At 42.7% G+C, this 23,821-nt stretch overlaps 2 protein-coding genes across 2 annotated transcripts; one reads left to right on the plus strand and one right to left on the minus strand.

Moving 5' to 3' along the window:
* The first annotated feature begins 387 nt into the window (after positions 1–387).
* On the plus strand, positions 388–7,931 carry LOC120366570 (cytoplasmic polyadenylated homeobox-like protein). Its single transcript, XM_039475461.1, is given in 4 exon segments — positions 388–412; positions 3,365–3,558; positions 6,980–7,779; positions 7,781–7,931. Coding segments are annotated over 4 exon segments (1,170 nt in total).
* Positions 7,932–14,088: 6,157 nt separating this feature from the next.
* On the minus strand, positions 14,089–23,809 carry TERF2IP (TERF2 interacting protein). Its single transcript, XM_003944617.4, has 3 exons — positions 22,992–23,809; positions 16,780–16,904; positions 14,089–15,310 (listed from the first exon to the last, which is right to left on the minus strand). The coding sequence occupies exons 1-3, from the start codon at positions 23,659–23,661 to the stop codon at positions 14,906–14,908; spliced, it is 1,200 nt and encodes a 399-aa protein (XP_003944666.1). The 5' UTR covers positions 23,662–23,809; the 3' UTR covers positions 14,089–14,905.
* Between the last annotated feature and the right edge of the window lie 12 nt (positions 23,810–23,821).

Raw genomic sequence — 23,821 nt, forward strand, 5'->3', positions numbered from 1 at the left:
AGTGTAGATCAGCCAAGCTGATGCTCTACATCGCAATGATGAAAAGACATGGGTTTCAGAAGAGCAGAGAAAAACAAAAAATACAAAGTAAGGTAAGGACATTCCTATAATGTAGAAAGTAATGTGGCCAAACCAAAATAATTAAACGAGTCATATTTGCAAAGGTATTATTACAGAGACAAAATCACCTAGTAGGATCTATACTTCCACTTAATCTGATTACTTCAAGTTTCTTTCTAACGCTGTTAAATATTCAATGAGGGGATTAAATTAAAAGGTATTTAAGAAAGGGGCGGGTCACCCAGACCCTGTATATATAAAGCCTGTGTCTTTGGGAGCTGCTCAGTTGCCCACTGATCTCTGTGGAGTCTACATCTTCTACCCAAGATGAGTTTGGACGGCTCTTCAGGCGGTAAATTCCCATCAGCTTTTTCTCCGTTCTTTGATAATTCTACATGCTTTGCTTTTTTTCAAAGTGTGTCAAAGTTTACAGCACAAACACAATTAGTGGTACAGATTGCTGGAGCAGCAGCTGTTTTTTACTGATAAATTGTGTTATGTCGTATGGGGTGCTTTGAAATTGAACTCTTGAATTTCAAACGTAAGATGGCAGCCATGGGTCCCATACAAGGGTCATCTACCTAAAGTTTTGCTTTTTGTTGTTGTTGTTTTGTTTTTTTGTTTTCCGTTTTTTGTTTTTTGTTTTTTTTTGAGACAGTCTTGCTCTGTCGCCAGGCTGGAGCACAGTGGCGCAGTCTAGGCTCACTGCAACCCCCGCCTCCCGGGTTCAAGCGATTCTTCCGCCTCAGCCTTCCGCAGTAGCTGGGACTATAGGCGCATTCCAAATGCCCGGCTAATTTTTGTATTTTTAGTAGAGACGGGTTGTCACCATGTTGGCCAGAATGGTCTCGATTTCTTGACCTCGTCATCTGCCCACCTCGGCCTCCCAAAGTGCTGGGATTACAGGCGTGAGCCACGGCACCCAGCCTCCCTAAAGTTTTAAAGTTGACATTTTAAGTATAGAAAAGAATGTATGAACTACCTAATGCATCCTATTGAATTTTATTAAGATGTATTACTTTTCATTACAAAGTACCAGTTTCTCCTGTATCTTACTTAACCTTTTAGATTGTTTCATGAGTTTTACTTCTTTTGTCAATTTTCCTGCTCCCTACTGCTTCCCCTTTTGGTAATTTTGTACATTTTTTGTAAGTTCTGTCTTTGGAAACTTAAGTCATTGATTATAATTTTCTAATACGTACATTTAAGTGTTTATGTATCCAATTTAGTGTGACTTTGGCTGTATGCCTAAAGTAAAAACAGAGTAATAATAAACAAAACAAGGGGGTTAAAGCAGGAGGATCCATTGAACCCGGGAGTTCAAAGCCAGCCTGGGCAACATAGCAGGACATTACCCATGCCATAAAAAAGAAAAAAAAAAATTAGGAAGGCACGGTGGTATGTACCTATAGTCCCAGCTACTCCAAAGGCTGAGGTCCAAGAATTGCTTGAACCCTGTAGGCAGAGGTTGCAGTCAGCTGAGAACAGGCCACTGCACTCCAGCCTAGGCAGCAGAGGGAGACTCTGTCTCAAAAATAAAGAAAAAAAGAAAGATTTAATTGAAATATACTGTGCAGGCCAAAAATAGCAAATATTTACACATGTTTAATGTCGTGAGTGTTCACAAACTAACTACACTTATGGAACTCAGAGAGCATTCAGATAAAGAGAACTTAGTAGCACCCAGAGGCCTACACTGGCTTCCTTTCAGTCTCTGACTGTTCCCTCAGTAGTCGATAGCCTGCCTTCCAATCAGTATAGATTAGTTTTTCCTGTCGTATACATTGCAGTGATGAAATTATAAAATATTCTCCTGCAGTTAGTTCTAATTTTAACAATAAATTCTCTAATCCAGATAGTAAATATATTACACTGTGTGGATCCTAGACAAATTTGAGCCTCAATGACTAATTCTGCAACTGTGGCTTGAAAAGAGCCATAAACAATCCGTAAGTGAATGAATGTGACTGGTGTCAGTAAAACTCTCTAATTACAAAAATGGGCAACTGTTGGATCTGGCCCATAGGCCTAGAGTTAACCAATCCCTGCTTTCATTTGTAATTTTATTATTATGAGTAGCTATGATGTCAGACCTTAATTTCATCTTAGGAAAAGGAGGGAATCTATGGTGCTAATACTGTTTGGAAGTCTTCTTTGGTCTGCCTATTACCAATTGTTGGAAACAGATGCTCAGTGCTGCAAAGAAAAATCAGCACTGAAACAAAGGATCTCTAAGCAAGCAATTTTTACTTCCCGCACTGCAGGAAGGGTACTCTCGCTAGACATCTTGCCACGAGAGTACAATGAACAAAGGAAAAGCAGACAAATTTACCCCTTAGGCATTTGGGGTCATCCTTACTGTTGTATCTGATCTCCATCAGCTGGAGCCAGACCTTACAATCTAAACTAAAATCCGATTGGCTAACAACTTAAATTTTTTTTAAACAGGCAGGGTGCAGTGGCTCAGCCTTTAATACTAGCACTTTGGGAGGCTGAGGCAGGTGGATCATGAAGTCAAGATATCGAGACCATCCTGGCCAACATGGTCTCTACTAAAAATACAAAAATTAGCTGGGTGTGGTGGCACACGCCTGTAATCCCAGCTACTCAGGGGACTGAGGCAGGAGAATTGCTTAAACCTGGAAGGTGGAGGTTGCAGTGAGCCGGGATCAGGACACTGCACTCTACCTTGGAAGCAGAGTGAGACTCAATTGCAGCACAAAAAAAAAAAAAAAAAAAATTTTTTTTGCAGAGTCTTGCTCTTTCGCCAGGCTGAAGTGCAGTGGCACAATCTCGATTTATTGCAACCTCCATCTCCCAGATTCAAGCAATTCCCCTGCCTCAGCCTCCTGAGTAGCTTGGGACTACAGGCCTGCACCACCACACCAGGCTGATTTTTTATATTTTAGTAGAGATGGGGTTTCACCATGCCAGGATGGTCTCGATATCCTGACCTCATGATCCACCCGCCTCGGCCTCCCAAAGTACAGGGATTACAGGCATAAGCCACCAGGAGGGCAAAAAAAAAAAACAAAAAAACTTTTTTAAACAGGTAAGGAACATCAGCTGTGAGCTGGGACCTGCCTGTGAGCACATCCAGCATAGATATCTTGGTTAAAGTACATGGACATAGAATGTATTACGTGCCTGTAAGCATGGTATGTCTAACAGCTACATAGGATAGGGCTTAAAGAGTTATTAGCAAATTTATTCTTTAACAAAAAAGACAACTTTAAAGAGGAACTTTTCTACTTCCCACACCAATATTCTCCAATGCTCTTCTCTCTGCTTACACGTTTGTCAGGTTTCCCAGCTGAAGAGGATCATCATAATGAAGAAAGACAAAGAAAGGAAAAGAGAAAAGCAAAACGCCGACACAAATTTTCTGAAGAATTCTTGCAGGCACTTAAGGAAACATTTGGAGAAAACCCTTATCCAGATTTCAGCACGAGAAAAACATTGGCCAACAAATTTTCTTGTCCACTAAATGTCATTAATGTAAGTTCAAGACCTCATATGTATATTTCATATATATATATTTTTTTAATTTTTTTTTGCCAGGGTCTCACTCTCATCACCCAGGCTGATGTACAGTGGCACAATCACATCATGGCTCACTGTAGCCTCTACTTCCTGTACTCAGGTGATTCCCCCACCTCAGTCCCCTGAGTAGCTGGGACTACAGGCACACACCACCCTGCTGGGATTTGGATATTTTGAAAAAAAAAAAAAAAAAAAAAAAGGTGGGGGGCGGGGCGCAGTCTCATGGTGCTGCCCAGGCTGGTCTTGAACTCTTCGGGTCAAAACAGCCACCTGCCTCAGCATCCCAAACTCCTGGGATTACAGGCATGAGTTACTGTGTGCAGCTGTTTCCTAGCAAATTAAAGGGCAGTAAGTACAGATGGAGGTAAAATGCAGGGGACTGGAGAGGAAGGTACGGAATTCAAAGAAATGGGAGAGAGCAATCAAAATATATACATATATACAGTCAATCCTCCATGTCCATGGGGTCCACATGCACAGATTTAACTAACCACAAATGAAAAATATTTGGAAAGTTAAAAAATGAAAATAGGATGGAAGCTGTGCTTAACAAATCCAGCACTGATCACATCACTGCATTCCAGCCTGTGTGACAGTGAGACCCTGTCTCAAAAAAAGCCAGGGGGGGTGGCGGTGAGGGGCGCAAATAACAATACAAAAATTTTTAAATGATACAAATTTTAAAACAATACAGAATAAGAAATATATATGTAGAATTTGTGTTATATTAGGTATCAGATTTTGTTTTGTTTTAGAGAGGACATCTCCCTCTCTTGCCGGGCTGGAGTGCGGTAGCACTATTTCTGCTCACTACAACCTCCACCTCCTGGGTTCAAGCAATTCTCTTGCCTCAGCCTCCTGAGTAGCTGGGACTACAGGCAAGTGCCACCACACCCAAATAATTTGTGTATTTTCAGTAGAAACCTTGTTGGCCTGGATGGTGTTGATCTCTTGATCTCCTGATCCGCCTGCCTTGGCCTCCCAAAGTTTTGGAATTACAGGCATGAGCCACCACACCCAGCCAGGTATCAGGTATTATAAGTCATCTCTTGATGGTTTAAAACATACAAGAGAACACGCATAGTATACATGCAAATACTACACCGTTTTATATACATGAGGGCCTGGGACATCCTGAGACACTGATAGTCATAACCAATTTGAGAGAAAATCGTACACACACACAATATAAAAAATATGAAGAATTAGGCAGTATGTAGCATTTCATCACATAAGAAAATAGTATCATATACTTGTGAAAATACAGTGGGTATGTATTGTGAAAACTAGACTGCAGTCAGGCAAATTTGGAAGCAGTGGATGAGCTGATGCTGCTGTGGTTAGATGGTGGTGACGGTGGTTTGGGCCAGCTTGCTAGCTGTGCAGGTGGATAGGACTAATTAGACTGTAGATGTCCTAGATGGAACTGACAGAGTTTACTATATGTGGAATATGCCGTGAAAGATAAAGTGGACTCAAAGGTTACTTGGATGTTCGACTTAAGTCCATGGAAGATGAGAGCTGCCTTTTACTAAGGAGGAAACCTAGGGAGGGGCAGGTGTGTCAGAAATCAAAATTTACATTTAGAACACGTGAAGTTATAAATGTCAGGTAAACATCCAAGTGGAAACACTAAGTGGACAGTGGAATGTGTGAGTCGGAAGGGCGGGGAGAGCACTTCATTGAGATATAAATCTGACAATTGTCTGCTGACTGATGGGTGGTAGCCCCTGGTAGCTCCAGGATGAGCTGGAAAGATCCAGGCAGGATTAGGAAATTGGGACTTTGAACCCCACCCTCCAACTTCTGGAAAGGAGGTAGAGCTGAAGGTTAAGGTGATCACCAATAGCCAATGGCTTAATCAATCATGACTATACAGTAAAGCCTCCAGAGAAAGAAAACAAAAAGCCTGGGTATGGGGAAGGTCCAGATAGTTGAATATGTGGAAGTTCCTGGAGGTGGTTTGTCCAGGGAGGGCAGGAAAGCTCTGCACCCCTTCCCTCATCTCTCACCCTATGCATCTCTTTATCTACAACCTTTGTAATATCCTAATAAACTGGTAAACCTAAGTATCTCACTTAGTTCTGTGAGCCACTCTGGTAAGTTAATCAAACCCAAAGAGGAGGCTAACAGGAGCCCTGACCTGAAGCCAGTCAGTCAAAAGTTTGAGAAGCCCAGACTTGCAACTGGCATCTGAAAGAGGGGCAGTCTTGCGGGACTGAGCCCTGTGGGATCTGACATTATTTCCAGGTACAAAGTGTCAGAAGCGATTTGGAGGACACCCAGCTGAGGTGCACTGCAGAACTGTTTGCCTAGTGTGTAGAGAAACACATTTCCTCACACAAGTCTTTCTCTGTTGATTGTTGTGGTGTGAGAGCAGTGGAAAATGATTTGGTTTTTTTTCCCTCAGAGAGTCATACAACAAATATATGGTCAAACAATTGCACCCTTTAATTGTGACCCGTGAACAATGCATGTAAGGATTACGTGCATATGAGAAACAGAAACGTGGGAGGGATGCGGTGGCTCACGCCTGTAATCACAGCACTTTGGGAGGCCGAGGCAGGCAGATCACTTGAGGTCAGGAGTTTGAGACCAGCCTGGCCAACACGGTGAAACCCCATCCCTACTAAAATACAAAAAAAAAAATTAGCCAGGCATGGTGGTGCACCTGTAATCCCAGCTACTCAGGAGGCTGAGACAGGAGAATGACTTGAACCCAGGAGGCGGAGGTTGCAGTGAGCTGAGATCACGCCATTGCACTGCAGCCTGGGCGACAAGAGTGAAACTCTGTCAAAAGAAAGAGAGAAAGAGGGAGAGAAAGGAAGAAAGAGACAGAGAGAGAGAAGAAGGAAGGAAGGAAGGAAAAAAGAGAAGGAGGGAAGGAGGGAGAAAGGGAGGGAGTGAGAAAGAGAGAAACAAATGTGGGTGTCAGAAAATACATTACTAATTCTCCTTGGTGGGAGAGTATGAGTAAAGTAGCAGGGTTGTGGGAACAGTACATGACTAGGTGGGACAGCTGGGAGCCTCTTTAGCAGAGTGGGTCTCTCAGTGAGCAAGCAGGAGAACATTGCAAGTAGGTCACAAACAGGTTGGGGAGATACTCTGGGAAGCCAAGGTTTACCTGTAAACCATGCTATCACTGTCTCCAGTGAAGGTTAGGGTTCTAGAAATGTGCAATGCATAGCCTTTGTTATCACATGGGCCTCCTGGGACAGATTGCCTTTATTATTTATATGCTTTAATATCAACAGGCAAGTCAGGGACTCTGCTTGGGAGAGGCTTACATAGAAAAATCCTCCTACATTAAGGAATGCATAGAAGAATATAATCAGATATGTAGATTTGATAAAACAGTATTATCTTTTCTCTCTAGAATTGGTTTCAGAATAAAAGAGCCAGACTTCCACCTGAAGAAAGACAAAGAATCTTTGTTCTTCAGAAAAACGGTGATTTCCTAGTAAAAGCCCATCCATTTTTAAGCTGCCAGGAGACCCAGGCTGCAGCTCCCAACTATGCCACCGAACAGAGCTTCTCTGATGCCCAGAGGGCTTTGATGGGTAGAGCTGGTTGCTCCCGTTTGGGGCAACAGGGGATTGCCCATCAATGGATGAGCTACAATTGTTTCTCTTTGGAGAACCAAGAGACTCCTAGTCAACAGGTGGGCCCTCAATGCTCCTACCTGGAGAAACAAGGGATGGCCAGTCAACAGATGGCCTCCCAGTGCTCCTATCTGGCCACAGGCACTGAAAAGCAACCAGACTGTGCTTTGGAGTATGGAGGTGATGCAGGAAGTGGGCATTCTACTGCCTATCACTTTCTAAGCTACAACTCTGAAGTATGCGTTCATCCTCCTCCACCTTCTGTGCCATGCTTTTATGGAGAAAGAACTGAAATCAGGGAAAGCCAGAATGCAAGTCCCTTCCTTTTGGATTATGCTCAAGGTGCATATGGGGTGAAGAGGCCTCAGGAAGAGCAGAAGATAGAGCACTGTCATTACTGATTCTGTCTCTCCCTGCTGCAAGAACAGCTGCAGAATGAATCGCAGTATCACCCGCAGCAGCACCAACAGCCTCTGAATCGTCTACAGGGGATGATGTTCCAGTAACAGCTGCCAATGGACTTGGGTCCTTCGGCTTTAGGGAAGCAGTGGCCCTCCGCTCAGTCACAGCTGCAGTCAACTGCCTCAGGATAACGGAAAGCCCTCGTGCTCTCAGCTGCAGCACGTGCCTCCCCAAATAGCTGCTGACTCATGCCTGCTGCCTCTAGGGCAACATAGGCAGGAAGAGACTTCAGAGCAATCCAGGGCCCAAGTGCAGCAGTTTTAGGTTGACGGGTCTACAAAGGCCTACCACAGGGACCCAAGGATGCAGCCCGGCAAAGTATTGTTAAGTGTCAGAGAACCATCGTCACAGGTCGGGGCCACAGTCACCCACACAGCAGACCAAAGCAAAGCCATCTCCAGAAGCCTCTGCATTAAAAGGAAAAAAAGGCAGACCAGCTGAGGTGAGATTGTTTGAGCCTAAGAGTTCATTACATGAGCCTAGGCGACATAGTGAAACGTCATCTCTATAAAAAACCACTTTTTAAAAAATTAGCTGGGTATAGTGGTGAGCTCTACCCGCTTTCTACACAGACACACACACACACACACACACACACACACACGCAAATTTAAGCCAGGCACAATGGCATGTGCCTATAACTCCATTTAATTGGGAGGCTGAAATGGAGGCATCACTTGAGCATGGGAGGTGGAGGCTGCAGTGAACTGTGATCATTCCACTGCACTCGGCCTGAGTGACTGAGCTCCTGCTTCAGAACAAACAAACAAACAAAACTGTCAGGAAGGCTCCATGAGCTGTTGGTCCCTTGTGGCAGAGAAGCAGTGGCCACCTGTGCTCCTGACCACATAGTTGATGGTGGCTTGAAAAAGCCTGACTCGAATTCGGGTCCGGCAGAGAGCGGGGAGCGACACAGAGCGTCGCGAGCTCCCCCTGGGCCCTCCAGGCCCTCGGCCCCAGGCCGGCGGGTGAGCTGGGGTCGCCGGGACAGGCCGTGCCCTCTGCCCTTCAGACACGGGGGGCCTCCGCCGTGGCTGCCCACTGGCCTGGCCAGGCTCAGGCCTTCACGCCGTGGCGAACCTCTCTACCCCACTCCACTTCGGTGACTGATGGCGGCGGTGGCTTCCCCCAGCCCGTACCCCAGCCTGGACCGTGCTGGCCGCTGGGTCTCCCGGCCCAAGTGTGCTGGGCCTCGACGAAGCCCCAGCCGAGCTGCCCGGATGCCAGGCCTTTGGGTGGCGACGGGAGTGGCCGCATCTTGAGGCCACGGAGCCGTGTGGATCCGGGTCCCCGGTGACCACTCTGTCCCCATTGGGTGAGACCTACCTAGTCCTGACGACGTCGGACAAAGGCCTTAGCAGGCCTGGGAGGTGAGCGCAGTTCCCAGCGACGACCGGTGGAACGGGGTTAGTCTTCTTTCTACCGGAGCTCGCTGTCGGGAGAGAGAAACGGTCGAACGACAGGCCACGTTTGGACCGTTGGAAAGGCCCACCACGCTCTGGGAAGATTTACTGGCCGTTTATGGAAGGCCTGTGTATATAATATGAAAAAGCTGCTGTCAAGTCCACCCCAACCTTTTAATGGAAAACATTTGTCACATCTAGCCCTTCTAGATGTAAAGAGGTTGCCGACGTGTGATAAAGTAGAGTTAGGAAACCACACGTCTTGTAAATTCTCATTTGTTTAAAAGAAATCATAGAAAATACATGTCTTCTGTAAGTGACTTTTGGAAATGGAGTTGTTAGATGGCGTCTGGAAGCTATATGTCCACGTTTGTTCAGTGGGTTAGAGGACGTGGAGCTGGAAGACCTGAGAAGCAGGAGAAGAAGGTTCTATGCCAGACTGGTCATATTTAGAAGACATTTTCATATTCTAGCCATTGTTTTGTGTGCATTTTATTCTTCACTACTGTATATATAGTTGACAATGCTAAACTTTTTTGAAGCGTCTGTTTTTAGATGTTCTGAAGTGCCTGATGTTAAAATTAGAGGTAGTAAAATCACATTTTGTAAATATCTTTTTGTTACAATTTGTAGGAAATGTTTTTTGGGGGGAATGGCCAAATCATCTGTTGAGTAATACTCACTGTGTGTGCAGTGGTTCAGGGGAGGAGGGAGGAGGGGGAGGTGCAGAGAGTTCTATGCCACCCTGCTTACAGCAAGGCAAGATGAATTATTGTATCTCTGCATTTTGTTTTACTTACCTGTGCATATAGTGTACATAAAGGACAAATGAGTCCTGTCTTTCTAGATGTTAAAGAGATTGCCAGTGTATGACAAGTAGACTTAGTAACCTAATGTTTTGTACATTTTGTTTTACAAGTCTAGAAAAGATTGTCTTCTGAAAATTTGAGCATTCTTGCCCACTGGGTTGATGGAGATGGGAAGGGTTCTAGGCCAGAATGTTCACATTTGGAAGGTTCTTTCAAATTATAACTGTTGTTACATGTTTGCGGTTTATTCAAGACTGCTCTGTAAATAGTGGATAAATTAACTCCTTTCTTGAAACATCTAGTCTATCTAGGTGTTTAGAAGTGCCTGATGTATGTCAAATGTAGAGGTAGTAAAATACCACTTTGTAAATATCTTTTTACTAAAATTCATAGGAAATACTTTCGGAAATTGAATTGTGAAGCCACCTTTGTGAGCAGTATAGTACTGTCTATACTTGTTAAATGGTTTAGAGGAGGTGGGAGGGAAGAAATTGCAAACAGTAATATTCTAGTGTGTTCACACTTGGACATTTCAGACACTATTTTTCTGTAGGTTTTGTGCATTTTCTTTTGCTCTCTAAATAGTGTATATAATGGACAATGAGTCCTAATTTTTCAACATCTAGTCTCTACATGTTGAAGAGGTTGCCAGTGTATGACAAAGTATTTAGTAAAATCAGCATATTTTGTACCCTTTGTGATAAAATTCATAGGAAAACTTGTCTTCAGTAAATGACTTTTGCAATGGAATTTGTTCAATCATCTCTAAGCACTATACATGCCTGTTCTTGTTCACTGGATTGAAGGCAGAGAAGAAAGAGAGGAGGGAATGATTCAAGGCCAAAATGGTCACATTTAAAAGATATCTCAGATGATAACCATTGTTAAGTGTGTGCAATTTTAGTTAACAGTGCTGTGTACATGGTGGACGAGTTATATGAAATATCTAGTCTTTCTAGATATTTGGAAGCACTTGGTGTATTTAAAAGTAGTAGTAGAATAACACTTTTTGTAAATAGCTTTTAAAGTGATGGGAAATGCTGTTGGGAAGTGGAATTGTGGAACCACCTGGCAGGTGGGAGGGAAGAAGTTGCAAAAGGTGTTTTGCCATTGTTTATTAGAAAATTTCAGCTTAATCCATTGCCTATGTGTTATGTGCATTTCATTTAACTTTGCTATACTGCATATATTATGTATATACTGGACAAAAGAGTCCCAGTTTTATAATATCTAGTCTCTAGATATTAAAGACGTTGCCAGTGTATGACAGAAGTAGAGTTAGTAAACTGACACATCCTGTACACTTTGTTAAAATTCACAGAAAGGCTGTCTTCTGAGAAAGACTTTCAGAAGTGAAGTAACATCAGCTCTAAGTGACACATGTGCCTGTATCCACAAGGTTGGTGGTGGTGAAGAGTTGGAAGGAATGAACAGTTCTAAACCAGAATGTTCCTATTTAGAAGACACTTTCAGATATAACCATTGTTACATGTGTGTAGTTTATTCAACACTATTGTGTATATAGTGGACAAACTTAAGTCCTAATTTGAAAATCTAGTCTTTCTAGATGTTTAGAAGTGCACAAAATATGTTAAAAGTAGAGGTAGTAAATAATAAACACATTTCGCAGCTGTCTTTTTGATATATCATCTTTTGGAAATTGATCAATTCTCTCAGCAGTACATTATGGTATCTGTGCAGGTTCAGGGACAAGGAGGAGCGTAAAGGGCTTTCCAACAGTGTGTTTATGATGAGGCACATTGATCATTGTCCCTTATGTCTCATTTTTATTAACTGTGCTGTGTATATAGTGTATATAAGCGAACATAAGAGTCTATATAGTGTATATAGTGTATATAAGCAAACATAAGAGCTAAAGTAATCATAATGTATTGTTGGGTTTGTAATATTAATAGATGTAATATATACACCACAAAAACAGGAAAGAAAGTCACATAGGAGTAGTATCTATCCGTATTTCACTGGACTTAAGCTAACATAAATCTGAAGCTAATTCTGATCAGAATTAGCAAACCCTAGAGAAACCATTTTTAAACACTCAAAATATACAGCAAAAGTTAATGAAAATGTTGGCCAGACATAATGGTTCATGCCAATAATCCCAGCACTTTGAGAGGCCAAGGCAGGGACATCACTTGAGCCCAGGATTTGCGGGCTGCAGTGAGCTATGATTGTGGCACTGCATTCCAGCCTAGGTGACAGAGATAATCTGTCTCTAAAAAAGAAAAAGAAAATGCTATTTAACATATTAGAAACTACTCATTTAATGCAAAAGAAATCAGTAAATATGAAGTAGGGCATCTTTTCAAATACCCCACTTACAATGGTCTCAGCATAATTGGGGTGGCCCCCATTTCCCAAAACTGAGGGCTGGGTCTTCCTACAGCTCTGCAGGACCAGATGACACAGCAGCGAACGACCACACCGTAGGACTGCCTCAGCCTTCTGCACCAATTCCAAACCCCATTCCTGCGGACCCTGGGCCAGAACCTAAACCAAAGATGCAGCACACTGGTGCAACATTGATTGCCCAAGATCAGGACTGAGCACAGACAGCCTGGTAACTCAAGAGCAGACTCCTGATAATGCAATGGACTATCAGGCACTGATAGTCCTGTTAACCAATGGCTACTGTGAACCGCTAGACAGAATCCTGTCTCCAGGTTAACAGGCCAAGAATGGACAAACCCAAGCTGTGGGCACCTTGGCCAATAGGAAACACAGCCTGTTACTAAGCAGAAACTGGACTCTAAGCCCTTAAAAAGTGACACAAATATTTTCTGCTAGCCAAATTTAAATTTTGTTTGCCTTCCAGAGCAACAAGGTATACTCACGTGTGACCCAGATGGGCACTTTAAATCCATATCCCAATCCCCACCAGGCTTTCAGTGTTCCTTACCTTCACCCACACTCTTGATTTTGTTTTGTTTTTTCACACACTCTTGATTTTGATTTTACCTCTGCCTCAGGCTACCACCAGTCAGGTGTTTAAGAACCCTGAGAGGAGAATCAAGGCCCTCACAGGCGTACCCATGTATCAAAACCAGTTCACAGACTGGTACAGATGAATGTCGGTGGTCTACGGGATTGGCACTTGGACTCTGGTGAGCTCAATGTTTTAGTTCAGCTGAAAAATGGTGAGGCCATCAGGTGATGAAGTAGAGCAAAAGGATATCTCAACAAGTGAAGGACCCACTGAACTATCTGAACTCCCAAAGGGTTTTATGCAGTAATGATTGTCACATATAAAGATTTTGTTCCAATTACTGAAAAGATCCTCAACTATTGGAAATCATGGACTAGTGGCCCTAGTGCAGAACCACTACTGGCTGCTGCATTCTGAAAACCAGGCCTTGGTTCAACATTTAAATTTGATCGATGCCTTTATTCCCATTTTGCACTTATGAAAAGTGTATGTATTTAATTTTGCTATAAAACGTAATCAATAAGAATATGCAATACATATTTTCTTGAAGGAAAAAAAAGAACCCGACACCTCAGTGGACATGCCAAGTCTTTGTCACTGCAAATAAGGAGAGCAAGCATTTGAGTACAAATGATGATTCCAGGATGCACTGGCAGGGAAGTGGGAAGTGAGACAAGAGAAGGAAGCCTATGCAGGATGCATTCATAAGCAGATTCCCACTGTGGGCAACTATGTTTAATACTACTGGGGACCGCTAAAAGATGGCATGGAAACCATTATCCCACTCGAAGGGTAACTTTCAAATATCCAGTTGTGTAACTCTCTGGTCGGCAGGGAAGCTGGGTATGCACCCTCGAATTCCCATACAGAGGCATTAACTCCATAGCACTTCAAGCAGAGAGAAAGCCTCAAGGAGGTGCTTACTGCAGGATTCCTGTTAGTGGTACATGCTAAAGAATGATGAGTGCCCAGGGAATATGGATGAGGCCCTGACACCTTCTGCTACATACCTGCTGGTCCCGACTGGTTTCTCTCTCCTTTGGCTCTCAGTAGGTCAGCTTATTTTGCCACTTCTCACAGTCCTTGATGCAGATTTTCTCTTTGTTCCACCCAGAACAACTAACATCTTTCCAATGGCCTATGCATTCTAAAATGGAACCACTTTACTGATTATAATTAACAATAAAATAACTGTTAGTTCCTTTGTGGGTTTTATACCTAAGAAGTTTTCTGTACACAATCAAAACACTTATTGACAAGACTCAAATACAAAGTTATATTTATTTTCAACAATGAAAACAACACAACAACGTGGAGTCAATCCACTATTTAACACAATGTTTAGCACAAACTATACTCAATAAATAGAAACACATTAACCAGGTAAGATTATTCTTAAGACTCTCTAGGGTTGTGTGCGTGTTTTAAAGAAAACTGAGCGGTAGGTCAAGAAAGACATCCTACAGACTTGACTGAGAAGGGCTCCAAGAAAAGAACAGCCAAGGAGCAGGGTCCCCAAATACGAAGTCAGCAAAATGAATACAGCATTTTCAAAGCAGTAGGGAAATCAGAGCTCACTGGGGTCAATGACAAGGGTTTGGGGATAATCCGTGTTCAAGGCCTCATAATTAAATCTTCCCATATTTCTAGATTCTTTATTTAGAATCTATCCCAATCTAAAGGAGCTTCTGCCAAAGGACAGGAGATTACTTATGCTGCCTGAAATGGCCAATGCCTCCTAAATTTCCTTTGACTTTGACACTAATAAAGCAAGGGTTCCACTCCAGCAAAGGATTACTACTATGTAGACCAACTCCTCTCTGGTTTAGCTTTTCCTTTCATAAACACATTGATACTTTGTTCCATTGTTTAAGGAAAACTGCAAATACATCCAATTTCTTTTCTTTTTATCCCCATTTACAACTGTGCTTGGCTACAAAATCTATAACTCACAGATCAACAGCAGCACTGGTCAGAAAATAAGCGCCAGTTCCAATGCAGGAACTCTCTAAAGTTGGTCACAATTTTTTTAACCACCTCATCTGCCATGACTTTTTTCTTTTCTCATTATCTTGCCAGTTATTTCTTTCGAAATTCAATCCTCCGAGCTACATTCTGAGCACCAAATTTTTTGACCAATGCCTCTCTGGTATCCTCATTATCTTTTTGCAAATCTATATCATCTTGTCGGGACCAAATGGGGTATCCATCAGCTCTCTGACCAGATGCTAAGAAGGCAGAAGTAGCCTCCAGCTCACCACTATTTTTTAGGAAGGCCTGTGTAACTGTTGATAGATCCAAGTTAAACTTCTCCATCAACTGCCGAATGATCTTAATGGCAGTTCCCACCTCTGGTTGAGAAACTTTTTCTTCTTCTTCTTCTTCTTCCTCATCGGGCTGTGTTTCTGAGTCTTCCTCAGGTGTGGGTGGATCATCATCACACATAGTTATATGTATTTCAAAATCAGGAGGGCTCTCATCCACCTAGATAGAACGATGAATAAAACCAGTTTCTAATTACCAAGTCTTCAATTCTTACAATATCTGGTCTCTTCCAACTATCACCCGCTTGCCCTCTGCATTCCAATCACATTGGGCTTCTTTCAGTTCCTCTTAATATGCTATGTTCCTTCTTACATTTATTCATGTCAGATATGTATATATATGTGTGTGTGTGGGGAATAGGGGGAATATATGAGTATATGTGTGTGAAATTGACTATAGTATTCCAACAGAATGTAAGAAGCTACACTGAATATGAAAAATACATGTATATATAAAAAGATAAACACATTTGTGTGTATGTGCACACATACACACAAAATATATGTGCACCCATGTTCATTAGATTTGTTAAATGTTCAACATTACTCTCAAGACTGTAAGCTCTTAAGAGCAGGAACTGCATGGTTTTGCTCATCACCACATCTCCAATACCTACCAATGCCTATACATAGTAAGTACTGAAAAAGCACTGCTGTATGAATACATTAGGGCTTCCAAGCTATGCTACATTTAGACAGATTACAAAGCATGGTATATGAGAAAAGGCCTAGGTAGGTCATGTTTGAGAGCCGGGTGTTTGAAGTTTATGGAAAATGAACCAATTATCAAATAATAAAACAAAACACAGACTACAAAAGGCAACGATCCATAAGTCCTGCCAATTTCTGTGCATTCCTCACTCATCAATTACAGAAACTTTAAATTATTTCCCTTGTTTGGACTGAAGCCTAACCATTTTTCTTCGTGTTGATAAGAAAACTTAATTCACAAGACTATTTATCCTGGAAAAATATAAACATATAATTTGGACATTTAAAAAACTTACCATTATTTTATGGCTCCTGTCTTTCTCTATAGCTATTATTAAATACAGGATTACAACAGAGTAATAGAAGCTACACTGAATATGGAAGAGCTAAAACATTTCAAAAAAGCTCAAACTACACAAAAAGCTAAATTTGCTTGATAAAAAAATTACTATAATTAACAGAGCGTGATGGCATGTGCCTATAATCCCAGCTACCCAGGAGGCTGAGGCAGGAGAATCACTGGAACCCAGGAGGTTCCAGCCTGGGCAACAGAGCAAGACTCCGTTTCAAAAAAAAAAAAAAGAAAGAAAAAATCACTGTAAATTTTTTGAAAACTATATTGAGATCAAAGTACTCAAAGTGGGATGCTTTATACTGTTTCTATAACTGCCCCTATTCCACCCAATTTTTTTCCTTTCCCCCTCAACTTGTCCTGCCAAAAACTAAAAGCTTGTGAAGCAAATGCTTCGAGGCAACATGTCTGAAGCCCAGACCAGTCTCATTCTCCATATTCCCTTTCCATCTTGACTTCCTGTCCTTTCCTGGGCCCCAGGCAGACGAAAAATGTGGATATGATAACAAGTTTCAAAGAAGAATAAAGATAGGGACAAAAATAATGAGTAAATCTAGTTAACGTACCACAACCTCCTCAAACTCCTGGGTGGCTTCTATAAGCATCTTTTTGACTGCATCTTCGTTATCCTGCAATTCTTCCTTCCCATATTCTTCTTCAGGCAAATCTGGAGTTCTCTTATTCTGTGGCTCTATTAAAGAGAAGAACAGAACAGATTAGCAGTAGCCTGTTTCACATAAATCAAAATATATTGGCTGCTGGGTGAGCTCTGCACCAGAAAGGGGCCTGTATACTTTTTTTCTATCAGAAGACATCTGTTTTTGATTCAGAAGGGTAAGAAAAGCCTACAACATGCTCATTCACTCATTTCTATGCTTGCTTCTGAAAAGATGTACCATTCAAATGATTTTTCTTAGACTCTCACATACAAAAATGCTCTTCAAGTTTAATTCATTTTTTGCTTTGTATTTACAGACTTTGCAAATTAATAAAAACGTGTCATAAACTAGGTTCCTTAGGAAGCAAATTCTGAGATGGAGATTAACATTTAAGTAACTTAGGGAGTGATTTGGGGAAAACCTCTGTGGAAAAGAAGGAAAGCAGGAGTGGGCAGAGAGAGAAGCTGATTTATGAAAGAGTGACAACAAGGCCTCAGCCAAAACCATGGGCAACTTTGGAGCTAGGAATGCCCTTTAGAGTTGACCAAGAAGCAGAGACTTTATAACTCTGCAAAGATCAGTCACTGGATGGTGGCGGCCCTAAGAAGACAGGACTTTGGGCAAGTCAGCTCTCCCAAAAGCCAAAGGCAGATCTGGGTCATATACCACAATCCACCATATATGATATGCAAAAAGGAAGGCCTCCTAACTTTAAACATCCTCTTCCTTCCCAATTACATTTTATTCTCTGAAGATTCAACTCTGCTCCTTTTCTACTTACTAAAATATACTACAAAGGGGCAGCAAGAGGGAGTTTTTCATGATGGAATTGTTCTAAATCCTGATTTGAATGGTGATTACAAAAATTGACATATGCTAAAACACACATAACTGGAAAAGTGTACAGCAGTCCCTCAAAAAAATTCAATATAATTTCATGACGACAATCCACAGGAAAAAAAAAATTAAACAAAAAATTACCATATAATGCGGCAATTGCATTTCTAGAAATACACCTAAAATAATGGAAAGCAGGGTCTCGAACAAATGCCAGTAATACCCATGTTCACAGCATTATTCAAAATAGACAAAAGATGGAAACAAGCCAAATGCCCTGATAGATGAATGGATAAACAAAATGTAGTATACATACAATGGAATATTATTCACCCTTAAAAAGGAATGAAATTCTGACACATGCTACAATATGGATGAACTCAGAAGACATTATGCAAAGTAAAATAAGCCAGACATAAAAGGACAAGTATTACATGATTCTACTTATATGAGGTATCTAGAAAGATTGAATTCATAGAAACAGAAAACATGTTGGTGGTTTCCAGGGGCTAGGGAGAGGGAGAAATAGAAGTTTGTGTTTAATAGGCATGTTTCTGACCCCTAGAAGCAGAAAATAATAAAAGGCATGTAGTTTCAGTTTGGGATAATGAGTAAGTTCTAGATATGGATAGTAGTGTACTTGTCCAACAATGTGAATGCACTGAATAACACCACTGAACAGAACACTTAAAAAAAACTTGAATTGTGAATCTTAAGGTATATACATTTTACTACAATCAAGTTTTTAAAATATATATAATTGTACACCATAAAAAGTTAGTTTTACTGTATATATTTAATAAAATGTTTAAATAGTAACTTTAAAAAGCCTTATCTTTTAGATATACATACTAAAATAGATAAAATGATATGATGCCTGGCATTTGCTTCAAAATAGCCCAAGAAATTGGGATGAAAGGTAGAGTTAAAAAATGCCATGAACTACAATCAGGTGAAGGTGGGTGATGGGTACATGCAGTATAGTTCATTATACTATTCTATATTTGAAAATGCTTGGAATTCTCTATAATATAAAGTAAATTACTATTTATTCAGATAATGAAATACAGTGCAATCTGTGAGAAAAGAATGAGGAAAAGCTTTGTGCAGACACACAAACACTTCAAGATAAATCATTAAGTTTAAAAAAAGTAAACCACAGAATAAGCTGATGTCTGTGTTAGTATTACTATCAGCAAAGGGGACATGTAACAGACAAGGGATGATAATAGAGGCTGCCTCCAGGAAAGGACCCAGGGAAAGGGTGTGTGTAAATAGGGAGACTGCCTTTTCAGTATGTATCCATTTGTACTCTTCTACAGGATAAATTCCTAGAAGCAAAACTGCCAAGTTTAGGGGAATATACATGATAAATGTTGTCAGATATTGTCAAAATGCTCCCCAAAAAAATCCTATCAATTTCTATTAACAATGCAGTAGTATACTTGTTTTCCCATATGTCAACTTTGGATATTACCCATCGTATTGACTGTCGCCAGTCTTATAGACAAAATCTATCTCCGTGCTCTGATTTGCTTTAAAAAAAATAAATAACTTGGGGATCTTTCATTCTATTTTGTATTAATGGAAGCTACCTCAATTCATCAAATAAACACAAAACAATTCCAACATGCATATTTATTATCTCATAGGTCTCATGGATCAAAGTATACCTTATACTGACCCTCTGCTCAGGGTCTGATTTATTTTCTCTCTCTCTCTCTCTTTTTTTTTTTTTTTTTTTTTTAAAGACAGAGTCTCGCTCTGTCACCCAGACTGGAGTGCAGGGGCCTGAACTTGGCTCACTGCAACCTCCACTTCCCTGGTTGAGGCAATTTTCATGTCACAGCCTCTCGAGTAGCTGGTTTTACAGGCACATACCACCATGCCTGGATGGTTTTTATATTTTTAGTAGAGACGGGGTTTCACCAAGTTGGCCAGGCTGGTCTCGAACTCTTGACCTCTCAAGTGATCTGCCCGCATTGGCCTCCCAAGTGCTGGGATTACAGGCATGAGCTACCGCACCCTGTCTGATTTACTTTTATTTAATAACAGAGTGTTTCTTCATTTGTTTATTGGCCGCTTATTTATTTCCTTTTCTGGGGACTTTCTGTTCCATTTCCTTTTCTCATTTCTCTATTAGTTTTCTTTTTACTTAATGACTTCTTACTTAATAACAATGAGCTCTTTAGACATTAAAGAAACTAAGTCTACTGCAATGTATTGGGAATATTTTTCCAGCATGCTTGCTGACTTTACTTATCATGAGAACTTTTTAATTTTCAGGTAATCAAATATATAAAACTTTTTCTTAGTCTTTTTGGCTTCATGACTTACCACCATGCTAATATTTTTACTTTCTTCTTCTGGCATATCAGGCAGCATCCTGAACCAAAAATGGTTCAGAGCAACTTTCACTGTACTGACACATTCACTCATATCTTCTCTTACTCATTTTATAATTTTTTAATTTTTACATTTAAATATCTGATTTTATTAAAAGATGAGATGGGTAGAATGAATCCAGACTAATGTTGTCCTAAGTTCCAAATGGCTTGCCAACAGTCCCAACATCATGAATTTAAAAGCAAAACCTGGACACAGCATGGTGGCTCACACCTGCAATCCTAGCACTTTTGGGAGGCCAAGTTGGGCAGATCGCCTGAGCCCAGGTGTTCAAGACTAGCCTGGGCAACGTGGCAAAATCCGGTCTCTACAAAAAAATAACAAAAGTTAGCTGGGTGTGGTGATAAGTGCCTGCAGTCCCAGCTACTTGGGAAGCTGAAGTGGGAGGATCCATTGAGCCTAGGATGTCAAGGCCGCAGTGAGCCATGATCGCACTACTGCACTCCAGCCTGTGTGACAGAGCGAGACTCTGTCTCAAGATATATAAATAAAATAAAAAGCAAGGCCTTACACGATGACATACTTTACCAATACACACAGTCCTAACCTCATCTGCTATAATTAATTCTCCCTCCTACTCCATTACAGCCACTCTATTCTCTTTATGGCTCCAAAAAAAACACCAGGCATACTTTCACCTCAGGGTGTTTGCCCTGGCTTCTTCCTCTGCCTGGAACACTCTTCCCCAGATACCCACCTGGGTTGTTCTTTCACTTCCTTCAGTCTCTGCTTAAACATCAGCTTATGAGAGTGACCTTCTCTTATCATCTTATAGGAAAATCCTCCTCCGCAACCCTTACACCCTGATTTACTTTTGTCTATAGCCCTTACCACTCCCCAGCTAGCAGGTTAAAAGCTCCATAACCACAGGGACTTTTATTTATTGTTACATTCTAGCAGGACAACAATGTCCAGCACTCGAATATATGCTGAATGAATGAAGCTGAAATGCCACTTTTACCAAAAATAAAACTCCTACTAAGCATACTGAACAGGAGAAAAAAATTTTACTCCCCAGACTTCAAGTGTTAAATGGAATAGCCATACAGGCAAAGAAAAGGTGGGAGGATTACGGAGGGGGAGGAGCAGCAGCATGCCTCTTTAAACAAGAGTCTGTCAGTTTTAGTTGTCAATGCCAGATACATCAAAAGCACATCTTTTTTTTTTTTTTCAATTGAGAGCAGGTACTGTTTATTAACTGATCAGCTTAGCAAAAGCACATCTTAATAGCCTCATACTGTATCTCAGCCATTCCGAACCCTAATTTCCCTTTTTTTTTTTTGATACTCAATTTTCTTTCTTTTTTTTTTTTTTTTTGAGACGTTGTTTCGCTCTTGTTACCCAGGCTGGAGTGCAATGGCGCGATCTCGGCTCACCGCAACCTCCGCCTCCTGGGTTCAGGCAATTCTCCTGCCTCAGCCTCCCGAGTAGCTGGGATTATAGGCACGCACCACCACGCCCAGCTAATTTTTTGTATTTTTAGTAGAGACGGGGTTTCACCATGTTGACCAGGATGGTCTCAATCTCTCGACCTTGTGATCCACCCGCCTCGGCCTCCTAAAGTGCTGGGATTACAGGCTTGAGCCACGGCGCTCGGCCGATACTCAATTTTCAATTCAACTGCATTAAAAACTCACTTCGCCTAAGCAAGAACAGAAGAAGACCTTCCAACTGTCGAGAACCTTCTTAAGTCCATAGGTACTCAATTACGCCAGAGCATGAAAATACGTTTGGTACGCCTTTGTACTGAATCTACGTGAACATAGCAGCAATCCTTTTTAAAAAGGAGTTTGTGAAGTATCTCTTAAAAGAAACACAAGAAGCCATTTATCCCTTGGGCAGGTGGTGGGCAGGAAGAACAAGAGATTTTTTTTTTTTTTTTTTTTTTTTTTTGAGACAGAGTCTCGCTGTGTCACCCAGGCTGAAGTGCTGTGGCGCAGTTTCGGCACACTGCAACCTCTGCCCTCTGGGTTCAAGCGATTCTCCTGCGTAGATGAGACTACAGGCACTCACCGCCACGGCCGGCTAATTGTTTTATTTTTAGTAGAGACGGGGTTTCGCCATGCTGGCCAGGCTCTTCTCCGTATCTCAGGTGATCCACCCACCTCGGCCTCCCAAAGTGCTGGGATTACAGGCTTGAGCCACAGCACCCAGCCAAGAGAGAATTTTCTATATACTTTCGATATCAATATTCTAGTCAATGGTAAAGTAAATTAAAACTAGACGGAGAAGCTGGGCGAGATGGCTCATGCCAGTAATCCCAATACTTTGGGAAGTCGAGGAGGGAGGATCGCTTGAGCCCAAGAGTTCCAGACCTGTCAGGGCAACACAGCGAAACCTCCATGTCTACAATTTTTTTTTTGTTTTTGTTTTGCTTTTTTTTTTTTTTTAATTTAGCGGGACCTGGTGGCACGCGAGTGTAGTACGAGCTACTTCGGAGGCTAAGGCAGGAGATTCGCTTGAGCCCCAGAGGTCCAGGCTGCAGCGGGTCGAGATCGCGCGGCTGCATGACGGTCTGGGCGACAGAGTGAGACCCCCACTCAAAAAATTTAAATATAAAAACGACGAGAGGCCCGTCGTGGTGGCTCACTCATGTAATCCCAACGCACTGAGAGGCCAAGGCAGGAGAATCGCTCAAGCTCAGTTCAGACTAGCTTGGGCAACAAAGACTCCACCGCAAAAAATAAAAATAAAAATAGTAATAAACAACAAGGGAGTGAAGACGCAACAAAATGGTGCAAATTTACCCGGATGTCAACAGGGGGAGGGGCCAAGCGCCGCTACCCAAGATGCCAAAATGGACGCCAGGCAGCCAGGAAAAGACCCCAGCCCCACCCGCACAGGTGTCCGCGAGGGCCCGGGCGCAGCAGTCTCACCCCCGCTATCCGCGGCCTCTGGGTCCTCCTCCGCCTTCCGCTTGAGCTTCTGGGAGGAGGGGCTCACGGGTGCATCCCCCAGCAGGTACTTATGCTCCTGGCCCCGCAGGTGCTTGAGGTAGCGGTCCTTCAGGGACTGCCACGAGTGCTGCGTGAGCGAGCTCTTCTCCATCGCTTTCCACAAGGCGTTGCCGGTGACGGAGCTGGGCGAGCGGGCATTTTCCTTCACGTAAGTCAGGATGGCCACGTCGTCTGCATCCGTGAAGGCGATCCGCCCAGTGAGCCGCTGCGGCTCCGGCTCCACGGAGCTCTCGCCCGGAGCCCCCGCCTTCGCCTCTGGGCCCGTGTCTGCCGCCGAGGCGGGGCCCAGCCGATAGGTCTCCAGCTCCAGTCTCTCGTTCTGCTCCACACAGTCCAGTATGTACTGCGTGGAGATGAAATCACCCGAGGCCTCGGCCAGCGCTTCCCCGGGCTGGGCCAGCAGCACGGCCCCGGGCTCCTGCACCCGGCATAAGGTGCCGCCGCCGTGCAGGATGAGCGTCGACAGCCGGCGCTTGGCCGGGCTGGGCCGCACGTAGAAGGACATGGAGCTGCCGTCCTCCCTCACGAACAGAGTGGAGGAATGGGTGGGGCCGTTGGGGTCTTTGCCCAGATCCATCGCCTCCGCCATGTCTGAAGCCGAGCACTAGAAGAGCTGCCCCCTCGCGAGCACCTGGCACTCTGAGCACAACTGACCGAGCTGTCACCGCAGCGACTGCGAAGCGCAGCACTGAGCCGACGCAGCAGCAGCCGCCGCGCGTCGTGAGCGCCCGCCCCCTCTCCCCCGGAAG

This window comes from Saimiri boliviensis, chromosome 1 (genome assembly GCF_048565385.1).
Source record: "Saimiri boliviensis isolate mSaiBol1 chromosome 1, mSaiBol1.pri, whole genome shotgun sequence".
In the NCBI taxonomy this organism is placed as follows: Eukaryota; Metazoa; Chordata; class Mammalia; order Primates; family Cebidae; genus Saimiri; species Saimiri boliviensis.